Below are 19,922 nucleotides of genomic sequence, written 5' to 3'. Positions count from 1 at the left end.
TCCAGTTGTTTCAGGCGAGAAAGATTAAAGGGTAAAACAGTTCCAGTAATCCCCAATATAGGCCTTTATCTCAAGGTAATTCCACTCAAGGTTCTTTTAAGCTCACTCAAAATTCCAGGAGGGTCTAGAAATAGGCAATCCTGTGATGCGAATTTTACTAAAGTGGACAGCCCAAAGTAATCAGAGCTTAGGAATGAATACGATATGTCAAAATTACTTAGGAGGGATTAGGTAAAGAATAAGGTCTATATGAGGAGTAAACTTTCTTACCCTTCAGTTCATCCTTTCTTGTTTCAACATGTTTCCGGTTCTGAGCAGCAAAACGTTTCATTCAGTTTACAGACTCGGCTGTATTCGCTTAGAAGTCATCTCAAAAAAAGTTCCATCTTTAGTAAGTAGAATGCATCTGTGAACTATATTCTGCTCTATCAGAACATCTTGCGTTTCACTTGGTGTTCGACCAATAGCACGGACGTCACGACAAATATGCAAATGACAGAAGAATCCAAATATGACATGGATTACCTGAAAATTCAATATCCTTAATTGTAATTTACCTAGCAAGATATTTTGATAATACTTCACAAAATATACCCACTAAGACGCTTCCAGCTCTTTTCACTTGTATCAAGCAAATGGGTCACAAATTGACAAGACTATAGACCTTCACCGAGAAAAAACAAGGAGACAGGCAGGAGTCGGCATCTGAGACACAGAGATCGCCTTCACTTTCACTCGACACAATTGTTTTGTTGTTGTTCTCCCACGACACAAGAAATAGGAAGGAGTCCAGATTATCCTTCGTGGACTTGGCTCGGAATAATACTCAAATTATTCACCCATTGAATGAGTACATGCAGTTTTTGCTTGTTGGTTGCCACCCATAAAGATACAACAAACAAACTGCACAGAAAGGAACTCGGTGATCATTTACTTTATTGACGGCGAACCCTGAGTATATTATACATAACAATAGTTCTAATTTAAATGAAAACTTCTGTAATTCATATTTCAATCAAATTTCCCCAGCATTCTACTCCTATGACAATAAAGTAAACAACTTCATTAGGAAGTCGCAAATATAAATGACATAAAAAGACCTCTCTCATTAAGAATAGTCTCAAAGTGTTTTAAAAACACTAACAGAGTCTAATTACCTCAGTAAAACAGTACAAAATGTCCCTGGGAAATACAGTTACAAAAAGAACAATAATTTAATGCCAAAAATGCTAAGAAAATCTGCGAGTAAATGCCTCTATGATTGTTACCGATCCCATTTTTGTTTCTGACATTTTTACGGTCCTGAATTAGCTTAACTTTCCTAGTTGAGCCTTTTTAAACAACTCGCTGGCTGTGAATATCATGGAATCTATAATACCCGCCACGGTGAAAGTACCTCCTACGATTGCGCACACCTGAAAATCAACACAAAAAACAAAACGTGAAGGAACCAAAACCTGGCAGCATGTCTGCAAACACTAAACACAAGTAATAATTACCCCTGATAATAACAACAAGTTCCAAATACTGCGTGGCACTGTGTCATTGCACTGTGTCATAAGAATGGTAAGAAAAGTACCAAACGACTTCTTTCAAAGATACCAAGGCTTAGCCTCTCTTCAATGGAACAAAACGTACCAAAGTGAACCGTAAATAAGAGAGGTGGAAGGGAGGGCTACGCCCGAAAAGTTTGGCACGATATCTTTAAAGAAATTCTTTTGGTACTTTTCTTACCTTTTTAATTTTGATAACTCTCATTTGCTGATTTCTTGCTTTTCATTGGAATAATCAGTGGCGCTATATATTAACTTGAGAGGAACGGATGCAACAAAAGGGTCAAAGTACATCGTAGTTTCATGCAACTTCCATCCCACTTCCATCGCGCTAACGAAAAATTATACATTAATCAGATACGAGGTTTAACATTAGCCAATCAATGATGGTCCGAGTTTTAACGTGTGTCACTAATACTTACTACTTACTACTATAGGTATGCATAACTTATTTTACATAAAGTTTTATAATAAGATTCCACATAAATCTACAAAGTGGATGGGAATCTTAGCTCCTTTTTACACAAAGAACCATCGCGTCGTACGTGCTAGTATTATTGTGCAAGAAGAATATTTAGTGTTTGTAGAAAACGTTTTCGTTTGTACGGAAAAAAGGGAACAAGACTGGGAAAAATAAATAGCGAAGTGAAAGCTACATTAGAAATCTCTTACACTGAGTTTTAAGCTAAATAAAGAGACAAAACTATAATTTAATTTATTTGCTTGTAAAGAATTAAAGAATTACTGAGCATTTCTAACTATTCAATGCATCATACCGTGGTGATGAAATGATAGAGTGGCTTGCGTCTCTCCACATATTTGACAGTGATTGGGCTCAGATCATAACGAAACCAGATGGCTAGGAATAAACAGACTGATGATTTGGAATTCATAATAACTTCTTCGTGTTGGGTTCAGTTAGAATTTCTTTTTCAAGGTCAACATCAATAGATCACTGCAATAATCCTCACAATGGTCAAGTTCAAAGTTTCTTTCATTTCTTGCCAATTACATCCAAAGATTTTGAAATCAGATGTAAAATCCAATTTTAATCAGTATTTTTGTTCTCTTTTCCTCTTCGGAAGAGTATTGAACGATGTTTAGGATTGCAAGATCACAACAAGTTTCAGAGATACGAAACTAAACATGCTGCTACACAACTCAATATCATATGCCAAGTTTCGCAAGCGGCCAAAATGAACCCCCGCCAAAAATTTTTTTTTAAAAAATGCCGAACCAAATCCTTTGCTGTGATTGGCTACCTGCGCGGGAATGATGGGGCTATCCTGTCTGCTCAGCATTACCCGCTGTTTCTCAAAATAAAATGGTGTTCTTTATACCATATAATATATCCTTCATTGAACAAGCTTGTTCGGTCAACGTGGCCAATATGCAGCCTTGTTGACTTCACTAACGATTGGTCAGTAGCTCGTATGATATGATACCCTACCTGGCAAAATCCTGCCTCCGTGTCCATAAGCAACATAATCCTAAAACAAAATTGGAGCTATATGCATTACAAACAACCACAAATAACTCCTAATGTTAGAATGGGTGCTTCTTGTTTACTACGAATTATTCTATAGTCATGGAAGTTGAATGCAGCGAGGAAGTCAGGGGATAACGGGAAAAGCATAAATGCTCCATGAGTTAAAGTGTATTAAAGAGGATTTCCAGTCCGTGCTGCGCACTCACTCGCACGTTTTTTGTTTTGTTTCATGTAAGACATCACTAAATGTGAACATTTCGCAGCCACTTACACGAAGTAAATTCAAAGTTTCATATCAACCGCCATTACTGACGCGAAGCTTTATGTTCCTTTCTTTAATTCTCATACCACTTGATGAAACAACTTCGCAGCTGTAAAATCAATGAAGCTGTTGGAAAAAGAATCCGAAAGGCTTCAAAGATAAGGTATGTGGTTCGCAACGAATAACATCGATTCGCATTCCGTCGAGTGGGACGTTTTATGTTCATAAACATTTAGGGTGCTGAGACTGCGCAGTACAGACTGGAAATCATTGCGTTCGACGAAGTGGAACGCAAACCTAATTTTGACCTGTGGCTTCACAGAGTTGGTATCCCTGTGCACGGTTCTAGGCTGAATAAAACCACATTCCTGTAAGGACACCAAAATGGCCACCCCGCTTGGTTTTTGCAGGGGCATGTCACGGCCAGTAAACTGGTACCGTTTAACAAGACATGTGATAAGACATGTGGCGAACATGTGAGTATGTAAGCAGGCCATGTGAGCTCGTCTTTCCGATGGATCTTTCCTTGACTTCTTTCCATTCAGTCGCCGTACGCCTCGTTATTACGTGCTCTCAGCGTTAGATTTTGGCGTTAGATTTAAACGCTTCGACGGCAGCATTTATCGCAATCTGAGGAAATTGTCCTTGTTTATTAACACGACTTGGCTTTGAGAAGATAACCGTGGGAACAGCTACATTTTGATTGCATTTGTTGATTAGTTCCAGTCGCGACAGATAGCTCAGTCTTTATCCGGTCGAAATTTTATTGTTTGGAATCGGTGGAAAAGTACTCTGAAGGCAAGATCTATAAGACTACTTTATTCTTCAGGGGAAATACTCGAATTAGTCGCGAAACGAGCACGCGACTGCAAATGCTAGCTTAGAATAATGTACGTAATTTAAATATTCTATGAAACTTGAGAGACTACAGAAACTGGCAGCGTCACGCAACGTATCAACAAATCGTGACCTCTTCACTAGCATGGACTTTCACACTATGCATATCTGACTGTAAAACCTCGGTTGCTGCTGAAAAATGTTGATTTTAGCAATAGACAAAGGTTGAAAATCAGCTAATGAAATCATTTATTTACGAAATATAATTATATATTAAAGTGAGAGCGTCGAACGCACTCTCATAATCTCTGATTACTACTAGTCTTTAAATACTAAAGTTGACATGCCATCACTACCTTATAAGCCCATGTGTACTGATAGGTGAAGGTTGTGCTGCCATCCAGCTTCTCATAAATAGTGGGTACAATTTTCAATACATAATCATGCGACGACAAACCTAAAAAGAGAACATTACAAGACATCAAGTTGAAGAAAAAACAAGACAAGCACAAACACTTACACTGATCAACTTATACATCAAAATACAGTGTAATCCCGATTTTTCGACGGAGGCGAGGGAAAAGACTTTTGATTCAAGTTGTTAGGAGGTTCCAAAAATCGACGGTTCGAGAAATCAGGATTCAACTGTACTTCCACTGACATATTCAAGCAAAGAGCCAAGTCAGTGAGATGTAGCCAAGTTGAAAAGTTGCTCAAACAAATCGAGAGCGAGTAGTTGGGATCTTTTAGTAGCATAACGTTCATTGTTTTTTAAACAAACATGTAATGGTCTCTTGCTCAATAACCTTAAATGTCATCAAGCTCGCTTTTACTTACTGTTGGCAGTCTCTTTATCTCGTTCTTTAAGTGCCACAAAAGCACCCGGTAGTTTATCCTATGTAAGTAGAAACACATGTTAATATCAATGAAAACACAATTTCAATGAAAGTTAGTTGTTATAGAAGTGTCAGTTTTTAATGGAAATTCACAGAACAAGGCATGAAATCTTACTTTCAGCAATATTTACCTTGATTTCTGTTCCAAAATTAAGAGAGTTTATAACATGGGCCATGTCTGGGTTGTCTGGCTGTAAAACAAACAGAACTAAAATTTAATCAGTTAGTTCAGATGTGACGATGAGATAGAGAAGCATATAAAAATGTTCTACAGTAACACACCTGAGCACCTGCTCCATGGGTGGACACGTGGAAATTACCAGGAACCTAACGAGAGACAGGAAGTTAAATTCAACACACTGTCATACCGAAAATACTGAGTTAATGAAGCCCATGAACATAGTACAATAGCCTTTTCATGGTAGCTTTTCACATTTGCGTTATAATGTAATCCAATTTTGAGCAAAAACTACAAAAACCACATTGTTGGATTACATTTTAATGCAAAATGAGAAAAGTTAACCATGAGAAGGGTAAATAACTGCACAGTCCCAAAAGACATTTTGTGTCAGTCACCAATTGCTCACTCGATTACATGTACAAAACACGGATGTCTTATTTGAGCCAAGTAACTTACATATACCTCTGTGATCAATGCTGTAGTCAACCTACATACCTTGTTAATGTTGAACTTACAAGAGAACAGACATCCTTCTGCAACAGCAAGACAAGCGTCATAATAAGAGCATGAGTAAAGTAATGTTGATCATGACAATAGCTTGAAAAACAACAGATATGTCAGCTAGCAGTACTCCAGTACTCCGTCAAACATAAGATAGTAATGACACTGCTGGATATCACCAACAGAGCAGTGGGTATCGAATCTACTAGTGGGTTGTGGATTTCACACACTACATACCAGTAGTATTTTCTGACAAGGTGTTGGAGTCACTCAAGGAAATTCATGCCCCTGTGAATTATTAGTTGATCTAATACAGCAGCATGACTGTTGGATTCAGTATTTTCATCAAGACTGATTGGTTACCCAGGCCAGAGTTTGAATTAAATTTGACTGTTTTGCCATCTGAATAAACTAGTAATTAACAAACTCAAATAATCTGTCTGTTGTTGAGCTTCAAGAGTTTTGTTTTAACAATATGAGTGGTATAAAAACACACAACTGAAGTATACCTTGAAGTATAACTTTTTTTACTTTTCTTTTCAAGTATATAACATTACCTCCATGATTTATGTCCTCTTTGTGGGTATTCTCCTGAAACCCAACCTCGTGCCTGTCAAAACAAAAATAATACATCCTATGATTAACTTGGCATGTTAACATGAATAAATAATTACACCAGAGCAAACCTTGATTGAGCAAAAACAGCTCACAATAAAGCAACAGGGTGAGCCATGACATACTGTCAGCAGCAAGACACAAACTACATAAATGTTGCCAGAAATACAGTCACTATGTAAATCATTAACATCCAATTCCTTTCCTGACCTCAAAATCAGTAAAAATTCATTGTCTCTGTGATACTAAGTTCCAAAGGTCCTTATACTTTCTGATACCAGGTTTCTCTAACATAATATTATGGTCTAGGACATGTATTTTGTATACCCTTAAGACATGATCAGAGCAAAGCATGTAGATTCCAGTTCCTAAAAGATAAATTTTACATTGTTGACAGCAGCCTTACTTACCTTCCCATTTCATCCTGAATATCCAGGCCAAGATCTACAGAAGAAAAAGCAGATGAATCATTTTCAGAAAAGAGCAGAGTTTGTTGACTTTAAAATTTTGCTAGTAAGATGTGCCTACTGGAGGTAACTTGCATTTACAATGTATTAACTTCTTCAATGCTCTTTAAAAGTACCACAGATGATAAAACTTAAAAAACCCCAGAGCAAGTTTTCAGAGCAACATTTACATGTAGCTGAGACCCAAGTGACAAATTCCCTCACCAACATAGTGTTCACAAATATAAACTACTGGAAATAATCTCGATTAAGCTTTCCTCGCTAATAACTTTGCTACGATATTTCAGTTGCTCAATTTCAACTTTCATCAAATCTAACTTGAAAGGGTGCCATGGATCATTCTTAACAAAAGCAAATAATGCAACAGCGAGATAGTGAGAGGAATGATTTCATAGACACTTTCTTCAATACTCACGTTCACACTTCATTCTTGGTAAGGTTATATTCAGTTTGACATCTAGCCTGTCATTTTCTGTCGGGTTATCCACAAACAACTCACTAACACTACATGACAACAAGGAAACAGGTAAGTGTAGCCAAACACACCACAAAATTTATTTAATCACCTATTTTCAATAAAATTACCGGCAGTAACAATATTTATTGTGTCACTGTCAGCAGGGTTGTCAAAAGTATACTGGCCAGCTCCCAGCAAAGTCACCCTGAGCTGGCTACATGCACTCCACCAGGCTATTCATTCGATTGTTTAGAAAGAGATGGCAAAATCAACTGCCTACTCTAAAAATAAAGCCACCTTAACTTCTTCAAAACTATGTGACAACCCTGCTGTTAATAATATAAAATGAATAACAAAAACATGTACTAATTAGAAAAAAATTGGCTTGCTTTGCTTAGTAAAGAGAGGCCTTCAGATGTAAAACTGGTAAGGTTTGCTTAAACAAACTGGTTATGTTCAATCAGGTTTCATTCATGTTATTGTACTTGGCTTCAAACGTAATAGAAATTCTAACTTAAACCTCGTGTTATTGTATGTTAACAACTGCACCAAGCTGTACAGGTGTATGCAAGATGGCCATGGGTGCCTGGGATGTCTAGAGGCACTGTGACCAGCTGGCCCTAGAGTGTAAACCACTCCCATGGCTAGTATTACACATTGATCCAGTTTTTAACAAATTACATTTATACCATGCCATAGAAAACACAGCAGATCAGAAAACAGGAAACATTAAAGCCATTGTATACTCGATTTTATTATCCAACTGCCGCGAATACCATCCAAATAACAGTACAAATACACAGCGATATTGTACAGTTATTTGTACAGTAGAAAACCTGTTTGCCGTACAGGTCAGTGAGCACATGCAAAGCTGTCACACTCTCCCTCTTTCATTAATAAATTTATTGACTACAGCAGTTGGATAATAAATCCCAATGTGTAGTATTGCTCTATATTTTTACTTGTTGTTTGTATTTTGACTCACCCTACGGGCTCATCAAAATACGGCACAACTTGTAAAAATATACAGTGATACTACACACCAAAACATCTAGTAAGATATGTGTATTGCAAACCATGATCATTTTACCATATTAATTATCCCCAAAGATGACTCTTCTTTACTTACATTTCGGTGTTTATAAAGCTGTAAAACTCTGATAGCAACAGAAATACTATAAAAAGGCAACTGCATATGGAAACTGTTGAGGAAAAAGCACATCTGTAAAATAATGCTCAGTGACACTGCCACTTCATAAGTTTGTAGACAAAGTTTTATATTATCTCAGGGGTATCCATGTGCCTATCTGTAATAAATAATTTATATCAAATTGTGCAATTGTAATACACAGCACATCAGGTGTCTTATTATAGAGAGAAAAAAGCACCAGAGCAAAGTAGCACCTTATAAATTCCCTCTCGAATAACAGTTCAGTTCAGTTTCATTCTTCTCTACCATTTCCTTTTTTCTAGTTGCATTAAGATCACTGCTTTCAGAGCATGGCTACTTTTGGAGGGTCACTGTAGCATTCTAAATTAGAACTAGTACTGTATTGTAGAATATCAGGTCAGTTTAACAAATACATTCCATGCTGCAGTGCATCAGTCCAGTAATTGATCATAGATGACATCACAATGTGGTAAGAACAAAAAAGTGGCAAACAAGATGATAGCCACGTGTATCACTGATGTTTTTTAGACTGTACCACATTTTGACATCTTCTCTAACCAATTAATTACTGACCAGACACATGGCTACAAAGAATCTTTCTGTTTCATATTGTAAAGAAACAAAAATGTTAATAACATCATCGATGCATCTCTCCTTAAAATTTGATCATAAGTAAGAACCAATCTAATATATTCCACATATTATGTAAAATTTGATAAATTACAGGATAACAGTACAGTAGCTAGAGCAGGGATGCTTATCACAACTCTTGCGATAAGCTCCTTAAAGGTAAGTGGAACAGATTATCATTTAATTGTAAATGAAACTCATTTTTGTCTAGGAAAGTAGAAAACTCCAAAGCAAAACTATTCTTTCTGATGTAGTGTATTTCCTATAGTTACTACTTACTATTATAATACAGGTTTAATAAATAAATACTCGGTTAGGTTGTCGGTGGATTCAGACGAGGTGCATGTTGTCACGGTATGTCCAGCGTGACACATCATATACGGGCATGCGCGCCCCATGCATCATGTTATCTCTTGTCGGGCCAAGCACATGGCGATTAAAATAAGAATTTAAGCAAATCTATATTCGTGTCCACGTTCAATTCTACTGCATGGTGTCAGGAGTGGGATCCTGAGAAGATACTGGATCCTCCAGGTGAAGCATTTCAAGCATTCGAACATAAATTCATTCAAGCGCAAGTTGTAGAGCACATCAATTACTTCGAGCATTCAAAAACAACATGGCCGATCAATTTAAACCACCAGCTATGGACTGGACCACTCCAGGAGACATTCACAAGCGTTTCAAACTCTTCCAACAGAAATGCGAACTTATCTTCGCGGGGCCACTCGGTAAAGTCGAAGAGGCGAAAAAGGTGAGACTGCTGCTTTTATGGATTGGCGACAAAGGCCTCGAAATCTACAACACGACCACATGGGCCAGCGAAGGCAACGACCTCAAGATCAGTCCAGTTATGGCGGCACTAGAGGCTTATACAAAGCCCCAAAGTAATGAAATCCTCGCTAGATACCAACTTTGATGCCTAAAGCAGGGAGATAGACCACTTGAGGAATTCATAACCAAAGCGCGACTATTAATAGAAGATGGTGGATACAATCCCGCCGCTAAAGAAAATACCCTCAGAGATATGCTGGTATTTGGCGTGGCGTCCGATAAAGTACGCAAAGACGCGATAGCACTTGGTAACGGGCTAACCTTCAAGCAAGTCTATGACCTGGCGAAAGTCGAGGAAAGCACTAAAGCACAAATGAAGATAATTTCCAAAGGTGACGAGAAATCTGATCTTCACACAGTTCAAAGAGAATCTGCATATTCGACTAAAAAACACCCACCGGGACAAAGCTTCACACACCAAACTTCCTACGGCGACCAAAACCAAAGAGATCATAGCGGAAGAAAACCTCACCGACTTCAATTCAAGTCGAAAAGCTGCTTCAGATGTGGAAACACCCATGATAAATCAGCGAATTGCCCCGCCAAGAATGCAAAATGCAAGCACTGTGGCAAGACTGGCCATTACGCGAGAGTGTGCATGCAAAAACGCCTTCAAAAGGTTCACCAGATCGTGAGTAGCCCAGAGTACCAGGGCCAGGACATCAGAGACAAGGGCCAAGACATCTTTCAACACAAACTCGATGAGGTTTACAGGGGCACCCCCAATGTAATGGGGATTGCTGATGACATTGTGGTATGCGGCTCAACCCAATCAGAGCACGACCAAGCCTTCTGTGAAATGCTCAAGGCCACTCGCAAGCACAATGTCAGCCTAAACTCCGAAAAGCTGCAGTTCAAGCAGGCACAAGTCGACTTCTACGGGCACGTTCTGACAGAGAATGGAATCCAACCAGCGAAGGAGAAACTTGAAGCAATTCACAACATGAAGAGCCCATCAAACATGGGGGAGCTTCAGACTATCCTGGGCATGGTAACTTACCTGAACCGCTTCTCGACAAAGCTAGCGGACCTAACATCGCCACTAAGAGAGCTAACCAAGAAGAACGTCCATTTTAGCTGGGAGCCCCACCACCAGAAGGCACTCAATAGGATTAAGCAAGAACTCTGCACTTTCAAACTCATTTCCTATTACGACCCAGATCCGAGTACACCCACGATCCTTCAGTGTGACGCAAGCAAAACAGGCATTGGGGCCTGGCTAAGACAGTCACACTCTCAAGGAAATGAACACATTGTTGCCATGGCGTCCCGGTCACTCACCGACGCAGAGTCCAGATATTTTAATATCGAGCGCGAGTGTCTGGCAGTCGCATATGGCCTGGAGAAGTTCGAGTACTACCTGCTCGGTCGAAAAGGTGACAGTTGAAACCGATCACTCCCCCTTGGAACAAATTTTCAAGAAAAACATCAATGAGGCTCCAGGCCAGCTGCAGAGGCTACTTCTTAGATGCCTGCGATTTGATATCAATGTCCAGTACAAGCCAGGGAGATCCATCCCAGTTGCCGATGCCCTGTCACGAGAGCAACACATGGCACTGGGACTACGACTAAGGACACCGCATCACAGCGTAACATCCACTTCATATCCACCCCCATCAACCTAACAGCAGTAAAGTCCTCTACAGTACAAGATCCTACCATGAACCTACTGAAGGACACCATCTACAATGGCTGGCCTCCCTACAGAAAACAATGCCCGCAAGAACTATGGGAGTTTTGGAACTTCCGATGCGACCTCACTTTAGAGGACGGTCTAGTATTAAAAGGTAGCAGGATCGTCGTACCAGCCTCCATGAGAAACCAAGTTCTCCAAGCGATCCACCTGGGACATCAAGGAGAGAACAAATGCATCCTCCAAGCTAGAGAATCAGTGTTCTGGCCTGGTATCTCCGCTGACATCAGGCAGATGGTAAAGGACTGCAACCTGTGTGACAAACACAAGCCAGCTCAGCCCAGACTATCCATTTTGCAGCCAGACCTTCCTACCCAACCATGGGAGAAGCTCGGCACAGACATCTTTGAATTTAACAAGGAGAAGTGCCTTATGGTCGTCGATTACTACTCAAGATTCCCTGTGATAAGACTCCTCAACGACATGACCAGCCACACCGTGTGCAACCACTTCACAAGCATCCTTGCAGAATATGACCTACCAGCCACTATCATTGCCGACTTCAGATCTCAGTTCATCAGCGAAAGATTCAAAACCAAATGCGAACAAAGTGGCATCACACTACACTGTAGTTCCCCATACCACCACCAAGCCAACAGCCTGGCAGAGAGGGCTATTGGAACCTGCAAGTCACTGTTAAGAAAAGCACTAGAGGAGAAGGAATGCCCTTACACAGCCTTATGGATGTATCGCACAACTCCCCTTAGTGACCAGATGCCATCACCCCACAAGTTGCAGTTTGGACGTAAACCCCAAACGACACTCCCAAGCAGCAGAAGCGCACTGAAGTCCAAACACCTGAATGATGACCTCCACCATGAAGCTAACCAGAAATGCCAAGAGAGGCAAGCAGTATTCTATGACAGGAAGGCTGGTAGCAACAAGAAGGCCCTTAACAACCGAGAACCAGTGTTCGTCTGGAACACCTTGAAGAATACCTGGCAGTCAGGAACTGTGCTAAATAGGCCACAGCCAATGGAGCACCCCCGAACCTACACAGTGGACATTCAAGGGAAGATCTACCAGAGAACAAGGGAGCACCTGAGACCAAGGAGCCAGAGTGAAATACCCCCCTCAGCTGGCAGTAACACTCCACCTATCGGTACAGTGACTCCAGTAGACGACTCCAAAGACGCACACATACCCAATGACAAGGCGACCAGACCACCTCCGTTGTCAGAAGCCAGTCCTCAAGACAGTACACCGACACCAGATCAGTCACTGTCTCTCCAACTACCGTGCAGCAAGAGGCAAATTGATCTCGAGCCAGCAGGTGCTGTTGTAACCAGTGAAGGAACCTGTTATCACCCAAAGAGCCAAGTTACAAGGACTGGATGCATCACCCACGTCCCAACCAAGTTCAAAGATTAAATAGGGACAAACAAAAAACTCTTTTATTGACATTGGGTTCCTATTTACACCCATGAAACTGTTCTTAGTTCCTGTTGTCGTTTGATAGACGTTTGATTAATTTGATTAGCATTGATTATCATGTCCCCTTTTATCGATTTATCTGCATGTAACTAGGACCTCTTTTTCAAAAAGAGGGGGATGTCACGGTATGTCCAGCGTGACACATCATATACGGGCATGCACACCCCATGCATCATGTTATCTCTTGTCGGGCCAAGCACATGGTGATTAAAATAAGACTTTAAGCAAATCTATATTCGTGTCCACGTTCAATTCTACTGCACATGTATTCGGAGGCTTGCAAAATCGGAGTACAATGTACAACAGTCCGCAACTAACAAAAACCAATGATGGACTATGTAAAAAAGCAAAAATTATGATACTGTAACTTACAACAAAGTTTTGTAACAATCAGTTTATCTATCATCAATGAACTCACTCACTGCTCCTGTCAGGGTGGGTTCAGTTAAATCCTTTGGGACTTTTCTGTAAACATCAAATCTGCAAAGTTCAAAGTTAAAACAATTTACATGTCCTTGATATCCTTAATATTACCATATAAAAGAAATCAATAATTGCAATGTTGCTTATCAGGCCTGGCCAAACACCAAACAAAGGTATTTGCATCAGCCTAATAGAGAGTGCATCAGATCATGCAGTCCAGGTTTGGCCCTTCAGCCATGGTCATTATGCTTTACTCAGGCCACAATCTCTCTGTCCACCCACTGTATAAATGGAGGTCTCTCCAAAAAACGTATATTTTTTGTCAATGCCAATAAAAACCTTGCACTAAGTTTAGCCACTCACCAAAGGTTCAGCCTCTAAAGTGCAGATTTTCCTTATGAAATTCGTCTCCAAGGAAGCATCAACATCACTGCTGCCATTTTGAACAGTACTCAGCATCCAGGCCGTGTTTTCATGACATCATTCCGTCCATGAGATTTTGTCCAAATGGTTTCCGACTAGCCTTTTAACTACCACTCTGGGTTATGGCTGCTCCTGAGCCATATTATTTTGAGCCAAACATGCTCCAAACTCCACCAAAGTGATAGCACTGAAGATAGTAAAGTGGATGATCGTTTGGAAAAAATACATTTTCCTGACCTTGTGAAGGATGCAAAGTCGATTGCAGGCTTTTCTCCTTACCGCCAATTTAGAGTTGGACAGAATGATGTCACGTAAACACAGCCTGACTGCAAAGACAGTTTCAAAATGACTGCCTTGCTTCTTTGAAGACGAAGTTCCTCTGGATAATGGGCACTTCAGAGGCTGAAACTTTGCGAGTGGAAAAGCTGAAATTGGGAGAATGTTTTCTTGCTATGGGCGAAGACAAAAAAGTAAGCTTTTTGGAGTGACCTTCTCCTTTAATGAGTCCTGACAAATTAAGTGCTGAGGAGAGTGTGACCCTGTGATGGTCTACACCTCCTCCACCTCATCCAGAGGAGTGAAAATACTCCTAAAAGCTTCATGCTTCTAAACCCTGGCAAGATAGATGTCAACTTAATGGGTCACTTAATTATGACTAATATAAATCTGTTTTCATCAAAAAGTCGATTTTTGCTGACTCAAAATAACATTTCCTGACTTCTCCCTGACCTTGAAGAATTTTTCTCCCCGATCATTTCCTGACCTGGGGCAACCCTGTTGCAGACACACAGCAAGAGAGAATGAAAAGTTCCTTGTCCAGCAAGAAAATCTACTTGTCCTGGACGACTGGATGGTACTTTTTGTGAGCCCCTTTTGCGAGCCCTTCTAAATGATAGCTTAATGCAGTTCTTGGTATGTGGGTTTTTATCAGATATTATTGACCATAAATTAAAGTGTAAAAAGCAAAAGTTGTAAAACTTGAGGGGATGGTTAGTCAAGTCTGACAAACATGTAAGAGGGGACATGATTATAATTATTCTTCCAATACATGTACTGCATGTTGATCTCTCAAAGATATATCAGGATTTTCAAATTGAAAAAGGTAAAAAGAGAAAATTGTAAAGTAGCCAGAGCACTATTGTGCCATGATAATGGCGTTCCTGTGGGGTAGGATGCTGGAGAGGAACACCGCCCCCTCTAACATGCCTTTTTTGCACCCATAACTGATTTTGTTGAAGGCCACTGTACAGTTATTAACAAGGGTTAGTAAAATTAGTAAACTTAGTAAAATTAGTTGCTTTCAAAGTTTTACAAAATGGTACAGTATGTTTTTACATTTCCATGAGTACAGTACGTATTACATCGCATGACTTGAGAGGAAATCTGCCACTACACCAATACATGCAAATTTCAGTCTGAGTACACGAGCAGATTTTCCGCCAAAAATGCTCTTGCTTTGAGGTTCGAAAGGTACATAATAGCCATACTGTTTATTTATTTATTTAATATTTATTTATTTATTTCATCTGTTAGTGTTTATTTACTTCCTCAAAAAGATCAGATCACGATTACACTGGTAAAACAGAATTGTGTCTTTAATAACATTTGAAATAAAAAAAGTACCCGGCGCAAATGCTTGAAGTAGCTGGTAACTTGCGCCGGGCACCGGCTAAATTTGAAAACCCTGTATATTTTTTGGTGTCCAAATTTCATACAAATTGATTGAATATTAATCCAAAGCTTACTATGCTAAGCATTTTGTGCCATTGTTTGGCACTATCGGGACTAGGGTAAACAATCACATGGTTATGATAACATGGTATATACATACAGTATAGTCATAAATGGACAGAGTACTTTATAATCGCTGTCTGGCTGCCTGACATTTAAACACAGCATAGACAAAAACCTCTGACAGTAAGACAGTAGTTTTTAACCTATTTTCATTTCATTCCTGATCAGCTTTCTTAGTGAAGAATGTGAATGAATTAGTCACTCTCTAGTAATCAATAATTAGAATCTGATTCAAAAGCATGTCATTATCAATATTTTTTATATGGTTTGTGTTTGTGGCCTATATAGCATACTCTGATTGACTTATTCGAGGACATTATTCTCTCGTAATGCCCATGGGCTGATTATGGGCCTGCAAAAACAAATCAAATAGCCTTATAATAAAAAGCTTATTAACATCAAACATTTGGTCTATAAGGGAAAGTCTCAAACCTTAAGTGGAAGCGCAGTAGCCTCATAGTTAGTGCACTCGACTCCGGAGCGAGTGGTCCGGGTTCAAGCCCTGGCCGGGGACACTGTGTTGTGTTCTTGGGTAAGACACTTATCTCTCACAGTGCCTTTCTATGGGTACTGGGGAATTGTCGGGAAACCTTACAAATTATGGGGGAGTGACCTGCGATGGACTAGCATCCCATCCAGGGGGAGTAGAAATACTCCTAGACGCTTCATGCCACAGAAACCAGGACAAGCTCCAAGGCTCCACACTCAACCCTTGACCTTGCTGTATTGACCGAGCGTGGTCAATATGAACTATATGATTGATAGCGAGGTCAATGCAGCAAGGTCTCAAACATGCATCAAGTGCCATGTAATAAACTACTAACTAAATGACCTAGCTGCTCTAGCTGTACTGGAGAATAATGGCCCTCAGTTCACGGTCTTGTACAGACCAAGCGCAGCGAGATCCATACTGCAAAGACCTCAGGCTAATATTCCCCAGTATGGCCCTCATGTTTGGTTAGTATATCATTTTAGAAAACAGCCCCAAGAAAAAACGTGTGCTGATTGGTTAAAAATTGTGTTTCTATAACTCAGTAGAAACACAGAACTAGCACAAGCTGTTGACGTAATGATGGCACGAGCAAAGAGAATTTATATCTTGATGATCAAAGTAAACAAGTAACTTGTTTTCCTTCTTTTCTTCATCACGGTGTTTTCGAAAAGAAATGGAAACATTTTCTCCATATTTCTACTGAGTTTTAGTATAAATCTCCTAGCGTCCTATCATGAATGCCATTCGTTGATTGGCTACACTACTCACTATCTATTCTGTGATAGATAGTAATGTAGCAGTGTGCCCTTGTTAACAAAATGACAGCCGTTTCTTGGCGTTTTCGAAGTGACCGTGAAGAGGATTTAAATAAAGTTTTGAATGACTAGCAGATTTATACTAAAACAATTAGATTATGAGCTCGAGATTTCTATCGCGTAATAGTTGACTCAGGCTGTGCCCTCGTCAACTATCATGCGATAGAAATCTCAAGCTCATAATCTAATTGCTTAATAGAAACACTCGTGAAAGTTTGAGAGAACTCAAAAAACTTCCACTCGTGTTTCTATAACTCTACAGAAACACGGTACATGTTTTCTATTTCTTAAATAAATTATTGTCAGTGGATTGGTCAAAATAATCAATAACAATGAACAATCTCAAGTACAAACTAAGTATTAAACATCCCATTACAGGCCATTGCCAGAGCAGAGGAAGTCAAGAGCGACTTCTCAATGTACAAGAATAATAGCCAGTACCAATATTCAGGGGATTTACATTGTACAGAAAGTAAGCTTATTCGCATTTAGTTCAGCGGTCTCAGCTAACGTCTAACCTATTGGGAAATGTTTACCTAGTTTTAATGCCGCTGCAAAACATTAAACCTTTAAATCCAATTTAAAGCCATTGAGCCCTCTGCTTTCAATTCAATTCGAATTCATTGATCCCACAATTAACAAAGCGAACTCGCTCAGTTGTGATTCTTCTGTAAATTTGAATAAGAAAGTAAGCTTGAATTTTAAATTTTAATGTCTCAAACTGCCGCATTAAGCTTATATGCGTTAAACTTCGGTTAATACACTAATAAATGGTTATACATTGAGCGTAAGTTTACATAATTCGTCTTCTTTTCATCAAGGCGTAAAGTGTTGGTTTCTTTTTACTTCAGCTGCTAAATTTACACGCCAACATGTTTTGACACGTGGCCGGTATTTTAGCTGTGCAGAATTTTATGACGGAAGCACAATTCATACACATGAAAAACTGGATAATCACGAACTAGGACCTCTCACCTCCTCACATCAAACTGCATAATTCCTCAGCGCGGTATATTAGTCCAACATAAAACATTCACTCGTTGGTAAAAGGCTAGGGAACAATGTGTTAAATAAATTCTGACAAGTGACTTCTTTCACCACAACAACTGTTTTGCCGCCATTTATATTTTCTACGCGGTAAACACTGATTGGCTGAAATATATCCCCAGTCTTCTACTCACGATGAAACAATAAGGCTTGGAAACTAGTAATAGATACCTCAGCAAAAATGAGGAAAACCAAGCCACTTTCAACCTCTGTCTCACGGTTCTAAAATCACCGTTTTTCATTAACAACCGAGGTTTTACAGACAGATATATCATAGTGTCAAAGTTCATGCCAGTTTTAAGAGGACCCCTGTATTAAATAAAACTACGATTTGTTGATACGTTGCGTGACGGCGCCAGTTTCCGTATACTCACAACTAAAATATTTGCATTAGCCTTCAAATTTCGTGCTAAATATTCTCACGTTAACTGGTAATGTTTAAGCGTAAAAGCTAATTTGTGAAAGTATATTTTTTATGTACATTATTCTAAGCTGGAAGCACAAGTATAAGTAATCACGTGCTCGTTTATCGAAAACAAACTCCGTGTGATTCAAGTACTTCCCCTCGTGAACAAAGTAGACAGTATCCTTGGTTCAGGTTCACTCTGATGGATCTTGGCTTCAGAGTACTTTTCCACCGATTCCAAACAATATTCACCCAGATGAAGACTGAACTATCTGCCGCAACTGGAACTAATCAAATGCAATCAAAATACAGCCAATGAAATATAGTTGTTCCCACGGTTAACGTCGCAAAGCCAAGACGATTCAAAGTCGTGTTCGTGAGCATATAAAATAAACAATGACAATTCCCTCAGATTTCAATATATGCTACCGTTGAAGCGTTTAAATTCACCAAAATACGACGCTGAAAGCACAAAATAGCGAAGCCTACGGCGACTGAATGGAAAGAAGATCCAGCGCAAAATGCTCATATCAGGTCGTCACTTGTAACGGTAGTAACGGTAGTAACGGTACCAGTTTACTGGCCGTGACATGCCCCTGCAAAAATTAAGCGCGGTCGGGTGGCCATTTCGATGCCCTTGCAGGAATGTGTATTCTTTCTCTGCATTTAACATAGGAGAACCAACTCTAAAAAGCCACAGGTCAAAATTAGTTGCGTTCTCCGAACGCAATAATGTTTTTTTCATTCTAACACTTTGTGGCTATATTCTAGATCTTGGTTACCAATTTTCATATTGTAAGTCAGTTCTTAGATATTATTATGTCTCTACTCTTACAAATTAAATGTCTTTTTCCTTTCCCTCCCAAGGTAAAATGATGCAATGAAAATTCAGCTGCAAAGTGGTAAGCAAAAGTGATATATAAAATAATAATACTGGAATCGCTTTGAAACGGCCTAAACGTTGTTTCGGGTTCACGTAACGAGTGGAGGTTAGCGGGTGTTTATACAGTCATATATAGTGAAAAGCAGTTTCTTAAGGATCTCTGGCCAAACAATGATTACACATGGAGCAGAATCTTGGGAGAGGTCCAGGTTAAAGTGCCTATGAAGTAAAAAATAATTGCGCTTATTTGAAAGGCTTTTCAAAGTTAAGAAGAATGGCGTTTCCCTTTTTGGATTATCTTTTTTCGTTCTAGAGATATTTACGTTTTTGTATTATGTAAATGAGGAAAGTGATGACGTCATAGGTGGTTCCACTTGAACAGTAAAACACTAAATTAAGAATATCTCTAGAAATATTGGAGCAGTGTTCTTCAAACTTGGCACCACAAATGTGCATCGCAAAAGAAACAGAATGACACCTTCTCCGTTGTTGTCATGGCAACACTTTTGGCTCCAGTCTCTTTCTGTGAAAAACCAAATATGCCAATTTCCAACCCTTCGAAAAGGGACAGAGGGTCTTGCCCGGAACACACATGATTCCTATATTGTCTTAACTCTC

At 39.5% G+C, this 19,922-nt stretch overlaps 1 protein-coding gene across 2 annotated transcripts; it reads right to left on the bottom strand.

Annotated features, from left to right (window-relative positions):
• Positions 1-918: 918 nt before the first annotated feature.
• On the bottom strand, positions 919-18,966 carry LOC110064829 (endoplasmic reticulum-Golgi intermediate compartment protein 1-like). Of its 2 annotated transcripts, XM_020771933.2 has the most exons (14): positions 17,944-18,966; positions 13,439-13,500; positions 8,388-8,460; positions 7,217-7,305; positions 6,745-6,778; positions 6,277-6,329; positions 5,714-5,751; positions 5,320-5,364; positions 5,169-5,228; positions 4,979-5,036; positions 4,498-4,598; positions 3,004-3,043; positions 2,330-2,412; positions 919-1,415 (listed from the first exon to the last, which is right to left on the bottom strand). In XM_020771933.2, the coding sequence occupies exons 1-14, from the start codon at positions 17,961-17,963 to the stop codon at positions 1,308-1,310; spliced, it is 864 nt and encodes a 287-aa protein (XP_020627592.1). In that variant the 5' UTR covers positions 17,964-18,966; the 3' UTR covers positions 919-1,307. The 2 variants fall into 2 exon arrangements, with proteins under 2 accessions (XP_020627592.1, XP_020627593.1); XM_020771934.2 differs by lacking the exon at positions 17,944-18,966 and having other exon boundaries at positions 13,393-13,482.
• Between the last annotated feature and the right edge of the window lie 956 nt (positions 18,967-19,922).

Source organism: Orbicella faveolata, unplaced genomic scaffold (genome assembly GCF_042242905.1).
Source record: "Orbicella faveolata isolate gen_17 unplaced genomic scaffold, um_ofav_v1 contig_1, whole genome shotgun sequence".
Classification (NCBI taxonomy): Eukaryota; Metazoa; Cnidaria; class Anthozoa; order Scleractinia; family Merulinidae; genus Orbicella; species Orbicella faveolata.
The sequence above is the reverse complement of the archived record's forward strand: the minus strand, read 5'-3'. Positions and strand labels throughout refer to the sequence as shown.